The 24,157-nt window shown below is 29.9% G+C and overlaps 2 protein-coding genes across 20 annotated transcripts in view; one reads left to right on the plus strand and one right to left on the minus strand.

Annotated features, from left to right (window-relative positions):
* Nucleotides 1-2,556, plus strand: part of LOC143048642 (pseudouridylate synthase 7 homolog) — a 36,125-nt gene extending 33,569 nt beyond the window's left edge. For both annotated transcript variants that reach the window (XM_076222432.1, XM_076222438.1), the window contains exons 16-17: nucleotides 348-499; nucleotides 2,427-2,556. In XM_076222432.1, coding sequence (XP_076078547.1) covers nucleotides 348-499; nucleotides 2,427-2,554 — 280 coding nt within the window. In that variant the 3' untranslated portion in view covers nucleotides 2,555-2,556. The remainder of the gene's footprint in view (nucleotides 1-347; nucleotides 500-2,426) is intronic.
* A 3,531-nt stretch (nucleotides 2,557-6,087) lies between these two features.
* The window catches only part of LOC143048656 (filamin-A-like), a 65,980-nt gene continuing 47,910 nt past the window's right edge, over nucleotides 6,088-24,157 (minus strand). For 14 of the 18 annotated variants that reach the window (XM_076222512.1, XM_076222459.1, XM_076222586.1 and 11 more), the window contains 17 exons: nucleotides 18,932-18,973; nucleotides 18,175-18,298; nucleotides 17,788-17,928; nucleotides 16,113-16,241; nucleotides 14,108-14,281; nucleotides 13,595-13,756; nucleotides 13,155-13,358; nucleotides 12,359-12,511; nucleotides 11,558-11,686; nucleotides 11,250-11,318; nucleotides 10,236-10,400; nucleotides 9,800-9,901; nucleotides 9,240-9,629; nucleotides 8,846-9,016; nucleotides 8,275-8,490; nucleotides 7,230-7,433; nucleotides 6,088-6,803 (listed from right to left, as the gene is read on the minus strand). In XM_076222512.1, the coding sequence (XP_076078627.1) occupies nucleotides 6,616-6,803; nucleotides 7,230-7,433; nucleotides 8,275-8,490; nucleotides 8,846-9,016; nucleotides 9,240-9,629; nucleotides 9,800-9,901; nucleotides 10,236-10,400; nucleotides 11,250-11,318; nucleotides 11,558-11,686; nucleotides 12,359-12,511; nucleotides 13,155-13,358; nucleotides 13,595-13,756; nucleotides 14,108-14,281; nucleotides 16,113-16,241; nucleotides 17,788-17,928; nucleotides 18,175-18,298; nucleotides 18,932-18,973 (2,763 nt within the window). In that variant the 3' untranslated portion in view covers nucleotides 6,088-6,615. The remainder of the gene's footprint in view (nucleotides 6,804-7,229; nucleotides 7,434-8,274; nucleotides 8,491-8,845; nucleotides 9,017-9,239; nucleotides 9,630-9,799; nucleotides 9,902-10,235; nucleotides 10,401-11,249; nucleotides 11,319-11,557; nucleotides 11,687-12,358; nucleotides 12,512-13,154; nucleotides 13,359-13,594; nucleotides 13,757-14,107; nucleotides 14,282-16,112; nucleotides 16,242-17,787; nucleotides 17,929-18,174; nucleotides 18,299-18,931; nucleotides 18,974-24,157) is intronic. The other 4 variants (XM_076222594.1, XM_076222482.1, XM_076222490.1 and 1 more) reach the window with 2 other exon arrangements.

The following is a 24,157-nucleotide window of genomic DNA, read 5'->3' on the forward strand; positions in this document are numbered from 1 at the left end:
GATTGTGCACAAACCTCCTTTAAACCCTTTAAGAAGAAAATCAGCTGTTATCCAAGATGGCGCTAGCTTTCTCATGTTTGCAAAGTCAAAAGCAACTGTTTGTGTCACCAGGTAACACATACTAGTACAGACTCTTAATGAGACCCCTTCAAGATCCAAAATGATTTCCAGTTTATTTGCTTTTTTTCTCAGGATAATGGTACTGTAAAAATGTGAGAAAATTTGAGTAGGAATAATTTTTGTATCTTGGAATGTATATATTGACTCCAATACCATCTATCATCTGAGATGATACCTCTTTCTTTAGAGAATATATCTGTCTACAAAAATCCTGATGATTATTTCAGATCATTATCATTACCTGGAGCCTATAGAAAAATAGTGATCAAGCCTGGTGACGTTGGGTGGAAGTTATACAGATATAATGATGTCAATGTGGAATTAGCTTTGAGTGATCTGGATAAACTGCAGAAAAAGGCAGAGCCTTCATATGAAGCAGGTAATATTTTAGTGTAGACATGTGACTGGGGATTTATTGTTATTCGTTAAATACCATTTTTTGTGGATTTCATGGTTTACCCAGTAACCACAAATTCCAATTATCTTTGAGTCATGAGATATATTTGGAGACAGTATTTCAATTTTTCACATATGGGCACAGTATGCTTGGATTGCTTTCTTCAAAATTTTATTATTGGAATTGATAAAAGGAATCTGCAATTTGATTTTGGAACTTTTCTGGTTTGTCAGAGTTTTTATGGGACTTTGTCAGTTTTAAGTAAAATTTTCACATAGTGCATATCACATGAGTATATTTGAATTGATTTACTGGAAACTTTACATGTTTGCTAGAACTGTTAAAGATGCAACAGTGTTCAATTTTCAAATTTTATTTTTTTAAAGTGGCTTTCCAGAGTTATATGACATTCAGATTAATAAACAACGTGTTTACTTGTCAGGCACTAGCTCGTGTATGCTTGATTAATAAACAACATGTTTACTTGTCCGGCACTAGCTCTAGTATGCTTGATTAATAAACAATGTGTTTACTTGTCAGGCACTAGCTCTAGTATGCTTGATTAATAAACAACATGTTTACTTGTCGGCCACTAGCTCTAGTATGCTTGATTAATAAACAACATGTTTACTTGTCGGGCACTAGCTCTAGTATGCTTGATTAATAAACAACATGTTTACTTGTCGGGCACTAGCTCTAGTATGCTTGATTAATAAACAACATGTTTACTTGTCGGGCACTAGCTCTAGTATGCTTGATTAATAAACAACATGTTTACTTGTCGGGCACTAGCTCTAGTATGCTTTATTAATAAACAATATGTTTACTCGTCGGGCACTAGCTCTAGTATGCTTGATTAATAAACAACATGTTTACTTGTCGGGCACTAGCTCTAGTATGCTTGATTAATAGAATGAAATTCAAAACAGTGTGGCTGTGGCCATTGACTGACACATTAAATTCATTCATTGACTGGGACAATTTACGTGAACGTTTGTCTGTAACGACCACTGTTCACGACGTACTTACAATAGACATTTAAACTGTGGGGTCACCAAAGGTTTCTTAACGCCTTTAATTATAAAATAATTCGAAAAATTAATCAGGAATAACCTTCATGTTTTGATTTATATAATTGATATAAATCAAAACATCGTGTTATTTCTGATTAATTTTTCGAATTACTTTATTAAGGTGTTGAGAACCTTTGGTGACCCCATAGTTTAAGTGTCTTTAAAAAGTACATAGTGAGCAGTGGTCGTTACATACAAACGTTCACCTAAATTGTCCCAGTCAATGGATGAATTTAATGTGTCAATCAATGGCCACAGCCACACTGTTTTGAATTTCATTCTAAACAACATGTTTACTTGTCAGGCACTAGCTCTAGTATGCTTTGATCAAATTACTACAAACTCAACAATGTAGTTGGGGTTGTAGAATTTAGATTTTTAACTTTAATTAAGCAATTTTGTCTGGTTAGTTGTTCAACAGTTATTGGACTTTGCACAGTCATATTTTATGCAATATTTATCCTCATTCTTGTTTTTCTACAGAGCCATTTTACTAATTTTTTAAAATTCTTTTTCGTACTTGCAACAATTTTAATTTGCACAATACATGCAATTTATGCTCTTTTGGCACAGCTGCACATTGTCATTTACACCTTACTTGAATATGATAGCCTATTCTGTAAACCATTTGTATGTTATTTGATATCGATTTTTTTTTGTGCTAATTGGTACTTTATTTATAAATTATTTTTGTGCTATCAGACTGTTTTTTGTGGTCTTCATTATGTTAAGAAATATAGGTGTAAATATTTTATGTGGGGAAGTAATCAAATTGCAATACATGTAAATTTATTATATGTTTCCTACATTATATGTTTGCCTATTTTCTATTTCAGATGGACAGTTTAAAGCTTTGAAAATAGAAATGACCTTGCCATCATCTTGTTATGCTACCATGGCATTGAGAGAAGTTCTAAAAATAGACACTTCAGCATCCTATCAGTCAACATTAAATGTTACATAGTCTTTGGTTTTTATTATTTATTGATTTTTTAGAATCAGCAGTACCTGGCAATATTCCAGGTCAACATCTGAAAATATTTGCTGTCTTACACTAAAGATCTAGCACTGTTCATTTAACTAGATTTTGTGGTTTTTATTTCTACAGCGTCTTCCTATCAGTTGGAAAATATGACAAAAGATGATTGATTATTATTATTATTATAAGAATCTATATATCCTTAATACCTCAAACGAAAGGATTAATGAGAGAATTTGAAATTGGAATGCATTTCAAAAATAACCAGTGCATCAGTCCTTGCATTGTTGAAATTAATCACTGGTTCTAAATGTTCAGTTGATAAATAATGTAAAATTAATTGGTGACTTTTCAATTCTGTTCTTATATGGTTTTGAGGCTTTCAGGTGTTGTATGTATTGGTTTCTAAAACTTAAGCATATATAATTATAGTGAATACAAAGACAAGTGTGACTTGAAGTGTCATGCACACTGAATTGGTATTATACACTTTTCTCTCTTTGGACCAATGTTGCAGAATGCTTATGCAGTGTCAAAAAAAAAGTTTGGAAAAAAAAGCTCATATTCATATCTGGTATATGTCCCATGTCTTTGACCTCATTTTCATGGTTCAATGACCACTTAATAAAAAATAAAAACTTCTCCAAAAAACAAATGTCATGAAATTGATGCAAGACATTGGGATGCTTATTTTGCAGTGGCTTTGTAAACCTTGTATACAGGAAGGACGAAGAAGACCTGGATACTTCATGTCTTGTATACAGATGCCTTATTTCCAGTTTATTTCTGGCATATTTTTGTTGTACTTGAACTTTTTTCATGGTTTTGTTGTTATCACAATAAATAGGACAATTAAATTTGGTATATAAAATCATACCTACTAGACATGGTCACATAACCTTGACATCATTTCATGGATCAGTGATCAACATTGTTTTCATGGTTATGTCTCTTTCTCAGTGTTTGCTTGAATTTTGGAATGATTGTAAGTTGTATATAGATATAAGAAAATGTGGTATGAGTGCCAATGAGACAACTCACTATTTAAGTCAAAAATTATAAAAGTAAATCTTTATGTTCATTTGAAATTTACCTAATTTTTATAGTTTCTTGGTCATTGTTATTTTTTTTTTAGTGATTAGGTCCTTTTCACAGATACCTATAAGCATAAGGTGAATTATATTGAATGTGTAGAATGATTTATATGTGTATATAAAGTTAAAATTGAGAATAGAAATGGGGAATGTGTCAAAGAGACGACAACCCGACCATAAAGCAGACAACAGCGAAGGCCACCAATGAGTCTTCAATGCAGTGAGAAACTCCCGCACCCGGAGGCGTCCTTCAGCTGGCCCCTAAACAAGTATGTATACTAGTTCAGTATATGTCTGTTTGCTGGGTCCATCTGACCATGACTTCCATATGTATGGTTTACTGGTCAATACATATAAAGATTTAGCCATTAGATTTGTTTCTAAGATACTTGAAGCAATAGGTAAACTACACTTGGTAAAAAGAATGATGTAAATGTGAGGTGTGCATGTCTGTCTGGCAGTCCTGTGTCACTGAAGGCAGAAGCAGGTCAAGTAACCAATCAACTCCATCTGTCCAAAAGAAAATAGAATGTTTCCTTGGCTTCTATGAACAGGAATGATTCAATATTTCCTGCGGCTTAATAATGTTGACTTGTAGCATGTAAGCAGTTTTAACATCTGCCATTCAGCTACTCCCTGTTCCCCCAATAGTTTTTTACAACACTCATTGTACAAGAAAATTTTTGTCAAAAGTTTACTTGGCTTCTATGAACAGGAATGATTTGATATATAATCTGCAACTTGATAATGTTGAGTTATTGTAATTTTTACATTTGCCATGTAGCCACTTCCTGTTTGTCAATAGTTTGAAATTTTACAGCTCATTGTACATGGAAAGTTTTCTTGGCTTCTATGAAAAGGAATGCTTAATTATTTGGTGTTCAGTTTGATTATATTGAGTTGTAGCTATTGGGCCACTTTTACATTGTAGTGTAGCTATTAGGCCACTTTTACATTGTAGTGTAGCCAATTCTATTTGCTGATAGTTTGAAATTTTACAACACTCATTGTACAAGGAAAATTTTCATCCAAAGTTTCCTGGCAATTATGAACGGGAATGGATTTGGTATTTTATTTACAGCCTGAAACCACTTCCTAATTGCTAATAGTTTGAAATATTACAATATTGTTACTCATTGTACAAAGAAAATTTTCGTCAAAGTTTTCTTGGCTCCTTTTGAAGTGAAAATTTTAATATTTGGTCTCAGACCATCTGGGAATGATCACTTATGATACAGTATACACTATCTCATTGAATTGCATGCAGCAACCCAGATTTAGACCTGGTACTATCTCATTGAATTGCATGCAGCAACCCAGATTTAGACCTGGTACTATCTCATGGAATTGCATGCAGCAACACAGATTTAGACCTGGTACTATCTCATTGAATTGCATGCAGCAACAAAGATTTAGACCTGGTACAGGTCTTGTTAGGTTAATGATGAATACTCAACATGGATATTATATAAGAAACAAAGACTCAATTGATGTTTAACTGTACTTTATTTTTTGTAAGTCAGCATACACATTGCTATAAATGCCTTCAAATGCCTTGTATAAAATTTATCTGCTAGTATAAAAGCCTACATAAGCTGTAAAATATGACGCATATCTATGCATCAGCTCCACCTACTGGCAAGGAAACCCTACTAAGGGGATACAATTCTTTTGAATGAGGTGATTCATTATGAATGAAAAAAATAATAATATATATAAATGTGCAAAAAACAACATATATATTTGATTTGTAGCTAAAAGTGAAACCTTTTTTATCTGAACTTACACGATACTTGATTTAATCAATTTAGTGTAATTTTTTGGCAAGAAATGTATAGCATGACCTACATATATAACGACTATGTACTTCTTTATAATGCCCTAATCTAAATCATGTATTTATAACAATGTTTACTGGTTCTTGGTATTTACTATTTAATATGCATGCAACCAAAAATACTAAAGTTTAGATAAAACTGGTTTCACTGTGAATTAATAGACTAAAAATGTTTATTGCAATTTATTTATGTGTAAAATAATCACAAGGTTTGTTTAAAATTTCAAACAATAACATTCCAGATGTTGAAGATACATTTATGTACATTTGCACATATAACAAAAACAATTCAAGAAATGCTTGAATGAATTTTATAGAAAAACCAACAAAAATATATTTAACTTTTTTTTTTTTGCATATAGTAAATTGTAAATATATATTTCAAAATTACATGATTATTGGACTATATCAATATAGCACTCTATACAATAACAAAATTACCCTAGACAATCTGTAAAATAGTAAAATTGCTACAAATACTGCATATCTTATAACATACATGTATTAAAAGACAAATTGACATAAATTCTATTTTTTGTTGTTCTTAGATATCAGAGTATTTCCACTTAAAAACGCTTGCTTTAGAGGGAAAAGCTAATAACAGACAAATACTAATGGACTTTGCAGTCTTTATTTTCACTATATTATGCTTGAAAGTGAATTTTTGCAAGCAAAGACTGCTCAAGACAAAAAAAATAGTAACAAAAACACATTAAATTAAAAGCACCATAAAAATATTACATCTCTTCAACAAGAAAAGTTTCATCCAAGTTTATTTTTGTAGAGTGAAATTTGTAATTTTCAAAATATAATAAAAATTGTGACAAATTCATTTGATCATAAAAGGAAAAAATGTTAAAAGGTAAGTCGTTGGTTTGTAGATATTTTTTATAACGAAAAATAAACTAAGATGAAACAAACATTCATAACATAATTTTTTTAATAATCTTAACAATGAAATTCATGAAACACAAACAGGGGTAACAGTGACTATATATCTTTTGTAGCTGAGTTTTAGCATTACCCATATACACCTCAACATATATCCGTTCTCTTTTTAAGTCAAGCACGTCATTCATACTTATAAAGCTATGCAGCGATGGGAACACTGCTGTTTATTCACAATGGACACAGAATGGACTGCCTGGAATATGATCTTCTCCCCACTTAACAACTAACATATAGTCTCCACGTTCTTTAACAACATAATTTATTTTGTAAACATATCCTCCTTTATGATGGACGCAAAGTTCTTCACATGGGCCTTTAGGTCCCATCATTCCAACAAACATCATGTTATTTCCTGAAATACAAATAAAAATAAAATAGAAATCATTTTCAAAATGTTATATACTGATGTCTTATCATTTAAATTTTTCATAAAGTAATGCCGTAATAATTTATCATTAAAGTTCTAATAATAAGAATTTTATCATGTGAAAAATTAATAAGAATTTTCTTAGTATTGATAGATATACAATAATAGAATATCCTTGAAAATTCTCCATTTCCCAACTTTTTCATACTCATTTATTGTATTTTCCTATATATTCAAGAAAGTTTCTATTACAACTTCTATAATTTTAGACACTGCAAAATGAATTCCTTTTTAATGCTTTGCATAACATATTTGTAATTTGCTGGGAGTATAAAATTCTTATTTATTTCACATTTATTTTACCATTTTCATATCAATGTTTACTTATATTACAAGTTATATAAAACTTACCACCATTTGTAACATCAACATTGAAAGTGGCTTGTTTTCCTCTAAAAGCTTTCTTCAGACCATTTCCTTCACATGTAACACGACTGGCTTCAGACTGGAACTTGGGTAATGCACTAAACTTGCTCATTATACTGGTCTTAGTTACTGTTTCTACAACAACCTGGGACATACCATGCTGAATGACATCAGATGGTCCAGCTTGACCTAAAAAAGATAAAAACAGAATAGAAAATAAAATGAAATTCTCATCTACAGTTGTATAACACAAATTCAATATAATAAATATAGATTATTACATTGATACAAGTGGATTATCGGATTTATCCAATCGAGATAGTTAAATTATCAATTTTAAAGTCTGAGCCTCGGCGAGGACTTTAAAATTTATAATTTAACTATCGAGATTGGATAAATCCGATAATCCACGCGTTACTATGTAATAATCTGTTTCTCTAATGATTAAAAGATAATGTTTCCTTTTTTTTTTTTTCTAAAACAAAATCAAGTGCCTTCCACTTTCCACGAAGTTGTCAATTTCATTAACACCTGTTAGAACATTTTGATCATTTCAGGGAGCTGAGAAAGGTTATGACCCTTTGACTCAGCCAATCATCTTCTGAGATCACCGTCAACCACACGTTGATTAAATTTTTTTATACAATGGGTTCAGAAAGGGATATATTTCTATAGAATTAGAGAATGTAAGTTATACTTGATGTATGATATAATTCATACAAATTCTGTAAGTGCCTATCTCAAGTCGAGAGACTGTTATGCAGTGGTTGTCAAATGTTATAAATCAGGCCATTCTTTTTCTTTTATTATTTAGATTTAGTAATGTTGGAGCCTTTTATAGCTTTTTATGCAATATGGGTTTTGCTCGCTGTTGAAGACTATACAATGACCTATAGTTGCTATTTAACATCCACATCATTTAATGTTTGGTATATATTTGTCTCATAGGCATTCCACATCTACTTATTGCATATCAAAATGAAAGTTTTTTTTCTTCCGACAAAAAAATGTTGATGTTAATTTTGCCTACCTTCTATTTTGGCTTTGAATGGACTACCAGCAATATGTACACCAGCATATCTAATAGTGATTAAGTAGTCTCCTGGAGCTGTTGGGGTGTATGTGAATTCATATCCTTCATCTTTTTCAGCACATTCTAATTTGACCTTTGATGGACCTTCAACTGTGACACCAAGTGCACCAGGTCCAGCATTTACTGTGTTGACCAAGAATTTAGCTGGTTGACCTTCATAAAAAAAATACACGATATATAATTTTCTGTAACATGGGAAAGTTTTAATTTTCAAATCCTTTTGATAGTATTATGCATTTTCAAAACATGCATGCGAGAGCACATCTTTCTTTTTACAATTCAAAGTGTACAAATGATCATATTATTTTACAATTACATATTTAAATGCTTAATATAAGATCATCAAAGGGAAGCTGTAAGATAAATGCAAGAAAATTCAATTACAACAAGACAATTGATTTGCAGAAACTATAAATAAAGCAGTGGTGTTTTGTATTTCTTAAAAAAAGACTGCACTAAGCAGCCTAGTTTTAATTCTCTGGTACCACAACTCTATCTATAGACTAACCTGTATGTCCCGTTCTAAGACCATCTCCTGAAGCATGTACCATTCCTGGATCACAGTCTACTTTTCCTACCATAATACGGAATGGACTTTCTGGAATCTCACAATCATTGAAGAATACGTGAACATTGTGACCTCCATTTTCTCTGGGGATAAATCGTACAGCATACTGACCTAAAATATCATATCATCAACATTTAGTAATGAAATTAAATTTTCTATGCAATGAAATAAAATTTAGTTATAATTTTATACAGCTTTACAAATATATTTCTGTAATTAAAAGTTTAAAAAAAAAATAGTTGAATTCAAATCCTTATTTGCACAATCTTTTTATAGAGATATTTAATCAGTTCAACAGCACAATAGTAATTTTTGTTAAATGGCATCTACTTACCATCATCAATTTCTTGAATAATGGCTTCTTCTTCTGTTCCAGAGGGAGCTACTACTTTAGCCTTCAGTTTTCCCTTTTGAGCATCATTAAAGTTTACAACAAAGGCAGCTGGTTTTCCTACTTGTAATCCCTTCTGTTGTAAAGCACTAACAGATATTTTACGAGCATCTCCGATACTTGGACAAATGTCTACTTTGAATGGAGAATCTGGGATATGTTCATCGTTAAATTTGATTGACACTAAATATTCTCCTGGTTCTGTAACCCTGTATGTAACACCACATGATCCATCTTTTCTATCATCAAAGTCCAGTTCTGCTTTAGATGGACCTTCTACGGCAATGGATAGACCACCGGCTCCAGCTTCACGTGTGTATATGTTGAAATCACCTGTAAACAATAAGACAAAATGTTCTGAAATGTAAAAAATAACACTAACGATACAGTTTTTATGTGGTTTTCATATCTAAAGTTTAAAGAGATTTGATATTTTATTTTCCACTAAAAAAAAGTTCAGTATTTCATTGAATCCACAAGTGATTATAAAAAGAGATACTTACATGGTTGATCGACTTCTCCTCTTTCTAGACCAGGTCCGGCAGCATGTACCTTGTGTGATCCACCGCCAGCAATGGGACCTACTGTGAACTCAAATGGACTACCTTAAATGTAATAAGAAGAAGGATTAACTTTACACATCAACTTATGTATTTCTGGCATTAAGATTGCATTTTCTCACATGTCTTTTAAATTTTCATTTGTATATATATTCCAGTTATATTTTCATATGTTTTCCCTCATCAATTGTGACAAACAAAAACAGAGGAAACTTTCAGTACAATACACAGACTGTCTGCTTGTTAGTTGTTTTATCAATCTAAAATATTATCTTAGATTCATTAATTTCATAAAAACAATAATTTATATTATATATTGATACTTTAAAATAAAGTAAATTTATCAAATCCAAATTACAATCCGATCATAAAAACTTACCAGGGATATGCATATCCTTGTGTTTAACACTAACTGTATGGACACCCATCTCCTTAGGAACAAATTTGATACTATAGTGATTATCATCTAAACTAACAATGTCACATAATTCTGTGATTCCAGATGGATTGGTTACTGAGGCTGTCATATCAAATGGACTCGTGCCTGGAAATAAACACAAATATTACTTTATAATAGAGTTGTTCTGAATATAGAGACTGAAAATATCTTGATTTCATAATTTCGTAATATTCATATTGTTATAATAATTCTTAGGGTCTGATTAATTTTCATGAAAATTGTGGATTTTCTTTGGAAAAATGATTTTAATTCCAAACAAAATATGATTGTAACTGACTCCTGAATGATCTGTAGTAAAGAAACTTTTTTGTACTCTATAAAAAAAAAAGACTAATGAATATGAAAAAAAAAATATGAATATCTCTTTCCTTTCCCCCTCAAAATGATCTACAACTAACAATACTGTCAAATCATGGTCTTTTACTATCACTGCAAAAGTGTTCTTACTGCTTATCATGCTCAACTATATATTGGAAAAGGGGGGGGGGGGGGGTCTTGGAAAACATTTTTTTTTTTAAAGTCTTATTCAAGAGGGGGAAAAAGGGTAATAAAAATATAGTTCCATTTGTTAGATTAACAAGAATTTCAAAATTAGTTTTAAATTATAAAGAATATAAAATTAAAAATTAAATGAAATAACACAAATAAAGAGAAAAGGATGATTTCTGGAGAAATTTTTCTGCTGTTATGCTCTTTAATAAAATTTCTATAAGTTTAAGTTGGGTAATCTTTAAATGAAGCAAATTATTAAAAATTTAAAGAAAAAGTATTATCTTTTAATACATACAAAAATAACTGGGACTACATGCTTAAACTAATAAATGATTGATTTCTTTTTTTTCCCAGAATTTTCACAACTAAATGATAGAATGTTCTAACTAAACATAAGACACTCTGGGTGTGGTTGTTTGTGGGAGTAATCACCCAACAAACCTTGCTGTTGTTGTTGTAGATGTATAGCTTCAATCTGCTCTGAAGTCAGGATTCCGCCAAAGAAAGACACTACATATGGACAAATAAACATTTACAATACATAATCATTCTAACATCATAATATTGTAATTATTAAATATATCTAAAGCTTTTATTATCAAACTTTTTCTTTGAAATCAATTTCTATGTTAGTGCACTTTCTCTTTTTTAATTGAAAAAGCCAAATACACCATAAATACCATTTTAATGTTTAATAAGTGTTTCAACGAATTTCTAAACTTTAAATAATGTAAGAATAGTCAACAAACCTGGAATTTTCAGACTAAGTTCACATTGGCTTCCTATGTGCATTACATCAGCAGCCTCTCTATGACGAGTTATTCTTTCTGTTAATCTTGGTGATGGTTCTCCACCCACTTTAACATTAAATGGACTGCCTAGAAAATAGTAAACAAGTATGTTGCCATCAATCAGCAAGTTCAATTGTTGATTCTTTTAACTTCAATTAGCTTTAGTTAGCCTTCCATTGTCAATCTCAGATTGATAACAAGATAGCAATATTTAAATAAACAAATGTAAGTTCTAACTAGCTTCAATAAATATGTTTACATGATAGTTCACTTATTCGTACTTTTACACAAAAAAATATGTGATTGAGAACAGAATGTTAACGACATGTACAACACTCTGCTATAGAATCATCAAATGATGACCATGACCTTGAAACTCAATGAAATAAAAGATATGTTACATAGCAGTTGCTGCCCTATGATCAGATCTTAAATATCAAAGGTCTAAGTATGACGAAGGAATTGCTTATATACTGATAATAATGGTATGCAAATAATCTCAAAATGATAGGTCAATTATATAATTCTCCCAAGTGCATATGTATTAAGAAACCAATGATTTTTTAAATCTATAAGCATTTAAATAAACATTCACATGTGATTATTTTCTACAAGTACAAATCATTATTTTCATTAAAAACTGTAAAACTGAAAGAATTCAGATGATCACAATATATGTAATCTCTAAATGGCAAACTTTCACACCAGATTTTACAGTAAAATCTTCAGTAGTTCAAAAAAGTAAGTTATAAAGCTTACCTGGAACATGTTCATCTGCAAATTTAACGTTGACAATATAATTTCCAGGTTCTGTGGGTTTGTATGTGACCATACAGGCACCGTCTTCATTATCTGTACACTCAATGTCAGCCTTGCTGGGTCCCTCAATTGATAGACTGAGTCCTCCATAACCTACAGATAGGAAGATTGTTGTTATCATATTTAATCTCTAAACAAGTTATCATTCATGTTTGCTCCCCTTGTTTTAGAACTTTTGCCAGATATTCAGAATCCTCTGGTTTTATCCATGTAGTGCCATTACATAATTTTGCCTATTAACCCTTACTTTCTTTCCAGAATTTGTTAACATATAGTTCAAAATGTTATATTTGAAAAAAAAAAATAAAATCCTTGTTATTTTTTCATTGTTTTTGAATGAAAAATGGTACCAATGTTAAATCTATGAATAGTCTAGAAGAATTTCCCGCCAAATTTTCAATGGCTAATATCTCGAAAGCAAGGACATGTACCCTTCATTTTTGTCTGCCTGTTTAGTTTTGTTATTTATATACTATCAATTCTATCAGTCTTTTGAAAAGCTTGTTATTAAGAGTAGCGAACATCTTTAAAAGTATTTTATCATACAATAAACTAAAAATATTAAAAACTGGATGTAATCTTGAATTCATTAACTCATCTAAGTAACAATTAAAATATTCCATGAAAGTGAATGTGGTTTTTAGATATGATCTTTTCAAGTTATTCTTTATTTTCTGCCACACAAATTAAGTAGACTACCTTGATTACACTAAAAGTAAACAACCTAAATACATACCAGCATCTTTAGTGTCGACAGTAAATTCGTTCAGTTCATTGGCCATACCCTTTTCTAATCCAGGTCCTGAAACCTTGACCTTGCTAGCATTTCCAAGTTCACTTTCTCCAACAGTGATTTGGAAAGGACTATTTTGTATGTGATGACCATTTCTGTATACATTGACTAAGTGTACACCTACTTCACGTGGGGTAAATGAGATTCCTGCAATCAAAATATTTTCTTTTAAAATTCATTTTTATGACAAATACAATACAATATTTTCAATATAAGGAAAAAACTACAATGAACAATAAAACAATGGCTCACTCATTTATTAACTAGCTTTAAAGTAAAATACAAATGATTTTCTAGCCATTATTCACTACTTTTATTATTAAGTTCTGTTAGTTAATGTACTCCTCATCAAACACTGATATATTCTTATTCATGATACCTACCTAGATGACCATTGGCTAATCTCTTGAGTAGACATGGTTCTTCAGTACCAGATGGGGTTCTAATTGTTGCCATCAAATTACCAATATCCTCCTCAACAATCTTCAGTTCAAATTCACTGCTACGGCCAAATTGTGACTTCCTCTTAATTTCTCCTGGTGGAGCTGTCAAATAAATGAAACACCATGAAGGTTTTGTCATTTAATGAAACACAATGAATATTTTGTCAATGAATGAAACACAATGTCAATAAATGATACACAATGAATATTTTGTCAATTAATGAAACACAATGAATATTTTGTCAATTATTGAAACATTCAGGTGAAATTTTTGTCCACTAATAAAATAAATCAAATAGTCTGTTACTTCATAATTAACATTTCCCAAGCAATGAAAAAACCCACTCATTTTGTCAATTAATGAATATTACGTGTATCATATCAGTTTATGCATTTATCCCTGTGTGTGTATGTGTGTATAAGCCTATTTTTTTCATATATACCGGTACTTACATGTGATTTTAGAAGTAAATGGTGAACCAGAAATGTTTTGTCCAGCGAATTTCACAGTGATCTGGTATTCTCCTGGTGCTGTTGGTACATAACTGACGGTGCATGTACCATCACCATTATCTTGGCATTTGATTTCAGTCTTTGATGGTCCCTCAATAGAGAGAGAAAGACCTCCTACAGAAAGAAAATAGATGATCTATTAATATTGGTTTACAAGTTCTTGGTTTAATATTACATTAATGATGAACAATTCCTAAAATAGACGAATCTTTTACAATCAGCATAATTATCTACCGCAATAAGGAAAATTAATTTTTTAGTAGTTTTCACCTTCCTGTGTTATTTAATTAAGTAAAATCAAATTAGTGCGATATTCAAAGAACATTATTATAACAACTTTTTACCTCAGTTGTAATTATGACAAAATTAGACTATAATTGGGTGAATATCCTACACTTATATTTTCCTTAAAGTACAAATAATGCATTCTTTGAATGACTTGGATGTAATTGCAGTTTGATGTGTTGTCCAATATATTTGTTTCTTTAGGTTATATATTTGTATAGACCCTTATGGATTTAAATAAAAGTTCTTAGCTTTAAAGGTGTCTAACATAATACATAAGAAGGAACATATATGACAATAAAACGTATTCGTTCACATAAAACAGGTGAATTTATTCTCTTCCAGGAAAAAAGTTGGGAAACATTTACAATTGCATTAAATAAACTACGATCAATCCAGTATGGCAGTAGATATCTTATAAAAGTAATTGCCTTACCTCAAATTTAAGAGTTAAATTCTCCCAAAAAACTTAAATTAATCTTTTATAAAAAAAACTAATTAGTCTTTGAATTCCTTTATCAAGCTATAGCCAATATATATTTCATACAAATATTCATTATCATAGGTGATTATATCAATTTTGAAGTTTTCCAGATGTTTCATAACTAAAGTCCAAATCTACATTATTTTTACTACAGAAAACAAATAAATTCCCTATCCACAAAGAAAACAATCTGAACACAAAAATCTTGATACAAATAATTCAAGCAAACAATGGTTCAGACGATTAACTTGTTTTAACTGTCTCTGAAGCAAGCAAGTTGGCCAAAAGATGTTAATCTATGAAGGTACCTATAGGTATAATTGAATGAATTCTCTTATTGATATGAGGCTCAAAGGAATTCAAACTAATTGAATACTACAAAATAAAAATAACATTTTGTAGCTTCCTTATTTGTTATCCAAATTAAGTTACAATATGAAAGTAAAAGTTAAAATAAAATTACACATCTTTTTAAAGGAAATTTGATAATCTAAAGATTTCCCTCAAGTTTTCAAATGAAGTGCTCATAAAAGCAGCACATCTTTATTGATTCCGATTGTTTTATTTAATTAATCAGAAAATAAGTTTATCTGTTGATCTTTTTATTGTTTAATCAATATGTAATAGATGTGGCTAGGGAATTCTGGCAAGGAATAAGTAAGAGAACCATCAATTATATTACCGATTCAGTCAAAATTACCATTGTCACAAATATTTCAAGGGATTTGAATCATTTTAACCACTTATAGTGCACAGTGATCATAAAAACACAAGGTATTTATGTTTACAGTATTAATAAAGGTATATTTTATATGTAATATTGTTTTATAAAATCAAAAATTTGGAAAATTGTAACTTATTACTAAATATACTTTCATTTCATATTAAAGTTAATGGTTTTGGACTGTGGATAATTTGCTACTGTGAAATTCAATTTTGTAATTTGCAAATAAGATGTTGAGGCAGTATAAAGCTTAACAAATAGGGTTATTAAATATTTTTTTGACATATACTGAAACTTATTAACAGTTTTACAAATGTATTTGATGAAGTAATGAATGTTATCTTGAAAAGACTAAAGGAATAAATATAATCAGCACAACCAGGGAAAACTACAACTTGAACTAATATTGTTGGAATCTTTATGAAAACGAAAATACTTATGTATGAACATACCTGCTCCTGCATCCTTGGTGACAATAGTAAAGTAGGCAGGTTCATTGACAATTCCATGAGTCAGACCAGGTCCATAAGCTGTCACATGACCACTGTTTACAGCATCAACATGGAACTTGAATGGACTTCCTGTTATAAATAACAATAGTTCATGGTTAAAATGTTAGTATTGCATTTCTATCTTAGATACTATTTTATATTCAAGCATATAATGAAATTTAAAGCTTAAGCTATATAAATGCAATTTTTAAATTCTCTTACTCTAACACCCTATAATTCTCTTTACTATTTCAGTTTCGTTTGAAAATATTCTTTTAAAATTTTGGCAGTTTATGAAATCTGATGACATATTTCTAACTTTTGCTCATATCAAAGTATAGCTTAAGGATGTTGGCTACTCTGTTAAAAAATAACAAGCTTTTTAAAAGACTGTTATGAATTGATAGTATATAAATAAAGAAACTAAAATAGAAGAAAAAAATGAACGGTCTGTGTGCTTGTTTTTGAGATATAAGCCATTGAAAATTTGGCGGGAAATAAATCTCTCTAGATTTTTCATATATTTAACATTGGCACCTTATCTGTTTAAAAAACTATGAAAAAATAACAAGAATTTTATAAAATTTTGAAATATGGCTTTTCAAGCTTTATGTAATAAAATTATGAAGAGAAAAGTAGGGGTTAGTGGGCAAATTTTTTTAATGACAAAACATGGATAAAACCAGAGGATTCTGAAAATCTGGCAAAAAATCAAAAAATGGAGGAGCAAACATCCTTAAGGATCTTACAATATCAGATTATAAAGCATCAGACTGATATCTTTTTAAGTTAACTATCAGATGTGTTCCTTTCCAAAATACAAAGTTATAGATGCCAATGAAAGTTTGAAAAATAATCTAAAAATTAATAAATCACTACAATCATGTTTATGATTAATTCACAATGCTGTAACTACAACTACATTATTCCTATTATCACACATCCACAAAGAGATATGTGAAAATTATTTTAGCAAATGATTATTCACAAAAACCCTCTTTTCATTTCCAATAAATGAAACACAGATTGTCAATTCAATTTTCTTTGGTTCTTAAAAGCTTTAAATTTTGGAAAAATTAGGAACTTGAGAACAAAATTGAAAAATTGATTCCATTAAAAATGATTAGTAAACTCATTGAAAGTACATAACTTATAAGTACTCTTACATGTATTTGTTTGCAGCAAATAATTATAATCTTCTATTTTAAGATGCAGAGTGCAACAACTGTTATTCTTATCGATAAGATATGTAAATGTCAATTTTTGTTCTGAGATAATAATGATTTCTAGCAACTGGTATGTATAAAAACTAAGATTGCAATCCTTGCACAGATTAATTTTTTATATCAAAATTTATGTTGAGAATAATTGAACAGCAATTATGTCCTATTAATATTTTATTTTAAGAATACTGTATAAATCTGATATGTGTCTGAAACATACTTTTTACTTGAATACGAGAAACCTTAACAATTCTAAACAATACACTGAAACCAAATTAAACTTAAAGAAAAAGCTGATGATAAAGGGAGGAAAAACAAGAAAAAATTGTCTTATTGCCTATTTACATGGACACCCAAAATATTCAGTATGGCCATATTTTTATCTTATTGCTCAAGTAACTTATTGTGCTTACCTTCAATTTCTGAGTTATTGTAATTGACATGGAGCTCATGTAATCCAGTTTCTGTTGGTTGATAACAGATTGTCACTGTACCATCCTTATTGTCCTCGATCTTAGGATACGCCTTCTTACCAGATGGCATGACTACATAGGCTGTCAATCAAAAATAAATAACATATAAAACATTGTTTTATCAAAACACAATGCAAGAAGAGATAAATAAAATGTTTTTTTAAGAAACAAGTCTTTATGTACAATTCCAACATCTTTTTAACAATACACAATGAATGTGAGAAAAATAAAACGCTGTTCAATTTATGTCTGAGTTTGACTTTCATGACCTTAAGAGTAACCTTGACACTAAAAGTAAAACTTAAAATATAAAAAATGTATGCTGACCTGATACAAAATTAAATATAGGTCCTACTGGTATACGTAAGTCCACTGGTGCAAATAATCCTGCACCAGGAGCAGCACTCTTGACAGAGTCTACGGTATCAGCTGTAATCAGGTCTTCACCAACCTGTAAAAGTAGAAACAACTATTACAACATTGCTGGTTATGAAATAAAAGAAACGATTGCCATCCCTTTATGGTTAATCTGAAAAAGATAAATCATTTCACAACTAATTCAAACCATGGTGAAATATAACTTCAAACAAGCCATACCATGCTTTTGGCAAGAATAAAACCTTTGTCAGCTTTTCAAAGATGAAGAAAATGAAATGAATTTTATCTGTGAGAAGAATGTTATAAAAAGCAGCATCAATCACTGAGTGATGGAATTTTTCATTATCTCTCAAACTTATTTTTTTTATGCAGGATGATTTCATCTACATTGAAAAGAAAATTTAGTATTACTTTATTATTACCAAGTAATAAATAAAATGTGTTGCATCATGCCAAAACAATGACTGAATTAGTAATCAAAGCTTGTTGGTTAATGTTGTAGCATGCACAATATCAGCAATTCTCCGGTTTCAAACATTTCTCATTTCTTAACAGAACTTATTTTAGTAAATATCTCAACATATTGAGGTTAAGATTTATTCCTTTTAATAAAAAAAAACATTACTGACTTCTTTTGACACAATATATATGCATCATCTGGAAATATGTAGAAAGTATTGACCATCACCATATTGTAAAATCTTACCGGTTGCTTGAGATATTCTTCATATTCTTCAGGTGAAACAGCCTATATATAAAACAAGGTGGAGTCAATCAAACATGCAAGACCATGCTCACACAATCTTTTCAAGACAAGTGAATTTTGAACATGTATAACAACTAGTATACAAGTTACAATTTGTTGTGTACATTAAATCTATTGTTGTAGCAGTGTGGTGGCATTGTTAAAACATCTCTTGAAAATGAAGCAGAATTGAAGCAAGCATTCAGTAATTAGCATAAGTGTGTTTGTTTGACTAGGCACTATTCAATGATAAACATTTTTTAGTTTGTTTGCTAGGCACTATTCAATGATAAACATTTTTTAGTTTGTTTGCTAGGCACTATTCAATGATAAACATTTTTTAGTTTGTTTGCTAGGCACTATTCAATGATAAACATTTTTTAGTTTGTTTGCTAGGCACTATTCAATGATAAACATTTTTTAGTTTGTTTGCTAGGCACTATTCAATGATAAACATTTTTTAGTTTGTTTGCTAGGCACTATTCAATGATAAACATTTTTTAGTTTGTTTGCTAGGCACTATTCAATGATAAACATTTTTTAGTTTGTTTGCAAGGCACTATTCAATGATAAACATTTTTTAGTTTGTTTGCTAGGCACTATTCAATGGTAAACATTTTTTAGTTTGTTTGCTAGGCACTATTCAATGATAAACATTTTTTAGTTTGTTTGCTAGGCACTATTCAATGATAAACATTTTTTAGTTTGTTTGCTAGGCACTATTCAATGATAAACATTTTTTAGTTTGTTTGCAAGGCACTATTCAATGATAAACATTTTTTAGTTTGTTTGCTAGGCACTATTCAATGGTAAACATTATGTGTGTTTGTTTGGCTAGGCATAATTGGTAAACATTTTGTGTGTTTGTTTGGCTAGGCATAATTGGTAAACATTTTCAAACGAAGATAAGTATGCCATCAAAGATTGCCAAAAAACATCAACAAAACTTAACTGAATTCTTGAGGTAGTTAATTGTTTCATTGAAAGCCCATCTATTTTTGATAGGTTATTTCATCAAATCTGTGGAAATCAATTAACTTATAAATGGCTTGTTCCTTAGTAACCGAGTTTGTTCCTATCTTTATCAAATACAAATTCATATGGAGGTAATAAGATGTTTCACATTATATAACTATAGTTTCCTCCCAAGCTGTTTTTAATTACTCAATAAAATATTCTGTCTATTAAATTCATTATCTTTTTTAAAACTTTTAAGCAAATATTAATTCAGTTGCTGTTAAGAGACAGATTTATAAACAAATACGTTCAAAATAGTCAACTTAAATGATCAATTAATCATGGTACATATGCACTACCAGACCATCTTTAAATATGGCCTTGATACACTAATTGTTCATTTATTAACTTATTCAAGAGTTACCAAAACCATGCCACAAAAAATGAGAATTAAGATAATTTATAAGAATGACAAATGTTCTATTTATGACATAACTCATTCATATCAATTATATCATTATGAATATTTTTTAGAAGCCAGGCCTTTACTAAGAAGAAAACAGCAAGCCTCACTACATCCTAATTTTTTCTCAGCAGGATTACCAAGACCGATATTTTAGATATTCTCTAAGGGCATTCACAGCTAGGGATGGAATTATTCCATCAAAACTTAATCAACTACAAACAAACAACTAATAATGTTCAATTGGTTACTGCTGTTTTTACAATATATTAATGGCTCATCTTCCCAAAGTTATTGAACCTTTGCTAGTGTATTTAATATCAATTACTAAACCACTAACTAAATCCTGTTAATCTAAAAAAAGAAACTATTCAAAGCATCCTTTGTGGTGTTTGTTCCCCACACAATTTAAAAGCAATAGATAAAACTTCTTCAGATTATACCAACTTCAGTATAAATATACTCATCATCCACAAAACAAACAATATAAAACTAAAAAATATGGTATGATTGCCAAGGAGACAACTTTCTTCTAGAGACCTAATGACATGGATGTAAGCTTGAAACTATAAGTCACAGTATGCGATGGAACCTTCAACAATGAGAAAACCAATACCATATAGTATGCCACAAAGGTCCCAATATGACAGAATGTTATACAATTCAAAGGACAAAACAAACAAGCAGATATTAAATCTGATGCTGATTTAATTTAAGAAAAGAAAAGTAAAAGAAAAGACCAATTATATGCACCAATACAATACAAATTTCAAAAGTTATCATTGATGGAGCCTTCTGTCCAGACAGAAGTTATGTAAATGAGTAATAATAGAACTTGATCCTTGTGGTAATTAACTGTATCCTCCTTACATTCCAAAATAAACTTCTTTTCTGATAAACAACACTTTGATATTGTATTTATAGCTATTAAAAATCTAAATTTAGACGAAGAAAGTTTCTTCTTTACAAATATCATGATGAACAATTCACATTGGTTGTGATTTTAGAATGGTCTTTAACCCTTGGCTCAATATAGATTCGTAGAACATCCCACTAAATACTAAATCTTGGCATTATTCTTCACTTAACATTCCTACCAATGATAAACTGCATTTCAACATAATTAGTAAAATTGAAAAGTATGTTCTCTTTCTACTTTATGAGCAAGCAGTACTTAAAAGATTTAGATATCGCTTATAGGTTCCAAATATCCAGCATTTCGATTCTTGAAAAGCATAAAAATTTACAGTAATTCAAGTATGTAAAAGCTTAGAAATTCTATAGAAGCTGTCAGACTGTTTAAGTTTATTGTTTTTACTTAAAGCAAATCCTAAATAAAAAAATCTATTGTTTTTGTATTACATGTCTTTTCAGGAAAACAATATAATACAAAGTCACTAAGGATCTTGGGATAACTACCCTTTATTTTTCTCTCTATCTACAAGCTACTTATCACTAAAAACTATCTCTAACTCTCCATGATTTAATCAACATGGTCAGTTGGAGAGGAATGCCTGATAGATAGGGGTTGTTATTGCTAATGCTTAATCACAATTTTTCATATTCCTAAATGATGGCCAATCTAAGATGTCAGACATGCCAGATAAAGAGCATGATAAGACTATGGGGTTACAAGGTTAGGGGTACAAGTACCTAGTACCATTTGCATGAGTAGCATGACATTTTTTCACATTTTGAGCATGACCAAGTAAAGAAGTTGTCAGGGTGGTAAATTAAGGCAGTCTGAAATGTCTAGTAAGAGAACCAAATAAAAAACCTGAATGACAGACCTTAAGGTATATTGTCACTGAACACTAACTTTGTAACAAGAACAGCTCTCTTTGTGATGGTACAACTAGTGGAGCAGAAAAGGTTTACAGATCTGAGTTGACAGTGGTTTCAGTGGGGTTTAAGTTGCTAAATCTTCTGTGTTTAGTGGACTGTTGTGTTTTTTTAACTTTTAACTTCTGATTATGTTGCTCACTCTCTTTTATTTAACTTTTATTTACTTCCTTTGTATGTTTTTAGTTTAGTTAAGTGCATGTGTACTATATAGGGTGAAAGATGTAACCCAGTTTTTTAAATTTTCTTCTGATGTTCCCATTATCTTTGGCTAAAACCTTAAATTGTTAACAATTTGTACCTCATTATTTGAATCTAAGTTTATATCTTGTTATTATCGCCAATAAAGCTGTAGGAACTAACACTTTTAAGATCTTTTAAATATTTGAAGTGAAGACAAAAAGAAGTTATATATTACCTACTGAGTTTATAATCAGCAACAAACAAATTCAATGAAAAAAACTTTTCTTTAAAATTTATCTCTCCATCTGATTTTTAATTGTCTAACAATTTGTTTTCTGAAAGGGTTGACGTAGCAAGTTTATGAAGGTTTCCTTAGAAAACTGTTCCAAAAAGAAAACTGAATAATTAGAAAAAACGTTTTATACTTGGTTCTTTATCTGATTTACAAAGAATAAGTAAGGTTGTTTAATTTATCACACTGATAATGAATTGCATATTTAAAATTACAGGAAGCAACAAATTGTGCATCTGTTGATTCGTATGTAGTAAACATGATGTAAGATTTCCTGTTCATTTCTTTGTATAACACTTACTTAAAATGAAAGCATTAACAAACTGTTCATTTCTTTGTATAACACTAACTTAAAATAAAAGTAAAAATTAACAAATTTCTACATTTATGTTTTCTTTTTGTGAAAAGTGTAATTAAAGATCACATGCAGTTGGTTTTGAACATTTTCTTCAACAACATCAAATTGTATATTTATTGATTTACTAGCTAGATAAATGAAGAGCATGTATCAAATCCTTAGATAAATAAAGATGTTTTTATCTCGAAACAATGATTTTGAAAATTTTGTTGCAACCAAACTTTCATTTATGATAATATATTAATGGGTTTGCATTTTTTCTTTAAAACTTGATCTGAAATCCAACAAATCAAACTGCTAACAAAAATCAAATATATTTATCTGAAAAAGAAGTTGCATGAAGCAAAAGGCTATTTTGTTTTGATATATTAAAGGCCTATAACCCATATTCAAATTTATCCCTTATATAATGCTATAGTTTACATCCTAGTGTTGTCACCACAAAAACTAAGGGAGATAACTCATATATACCAAAGGAAACAGAAATATTTGTTAATATCAAAGCATGTTGCTCTTAAAAGCTGTGTCTCTTAAAAAATACATAAGCAGTTTTTTTTTTGCTTTTAAGTTTGTAAAGCTTGCATGTTAATGTTATGAATCAAAGTACTTATTCTTTTCTTTTTATTTTAAACAAAAAAGTTTTAAATGATCATATAAAATAAGATGATCATGTGGTTTGTTTGGTAACTACTAACAAGGAGTCAAAGAATAAAGATATTAACAACTATAAGTATCCATACTTGTTTATAATTATAAAAATATTAATAAATAATTAGAACCTTACCTATTTGAAATGAAATCCTTTATATCAATTTTTAAACAATACAATCTCCAAAACCACACGAAAATTCACAATGCAGATGTAACTGGGTATTTTTTTTCACAATTTGAGAAGATATAAATCAATATGATAGAAAGCTGACAACTGGTTTACTACAAAACCTATGCTGGCAGAAGCTAAGATAACTGTAGATATGCCCTTCAATCTCTCCGTCTTATCTTTACATCAGTTTGTAGTAAATATATGCAAATATTGGTTTGTCTGGGATACTTAACTTAATCACTTTGATTTTATTGAAAAGTAAATATTTA

The sequence above is a fragment of the Mytilus galloprovincialis genome, chromosome 1 (genome assembly GCF_965363235.1).
Source record: "Mytilus galloprovincialis chromosome 1, xbMytGall1.hap1.1, whole genome shotgun sequence".
NCBI lineage: Eukaryota > Metazoa > Mollusca > Bivalvia > Mytilida > Mytilidae > Mytilus > Mytilus galloprovincialis.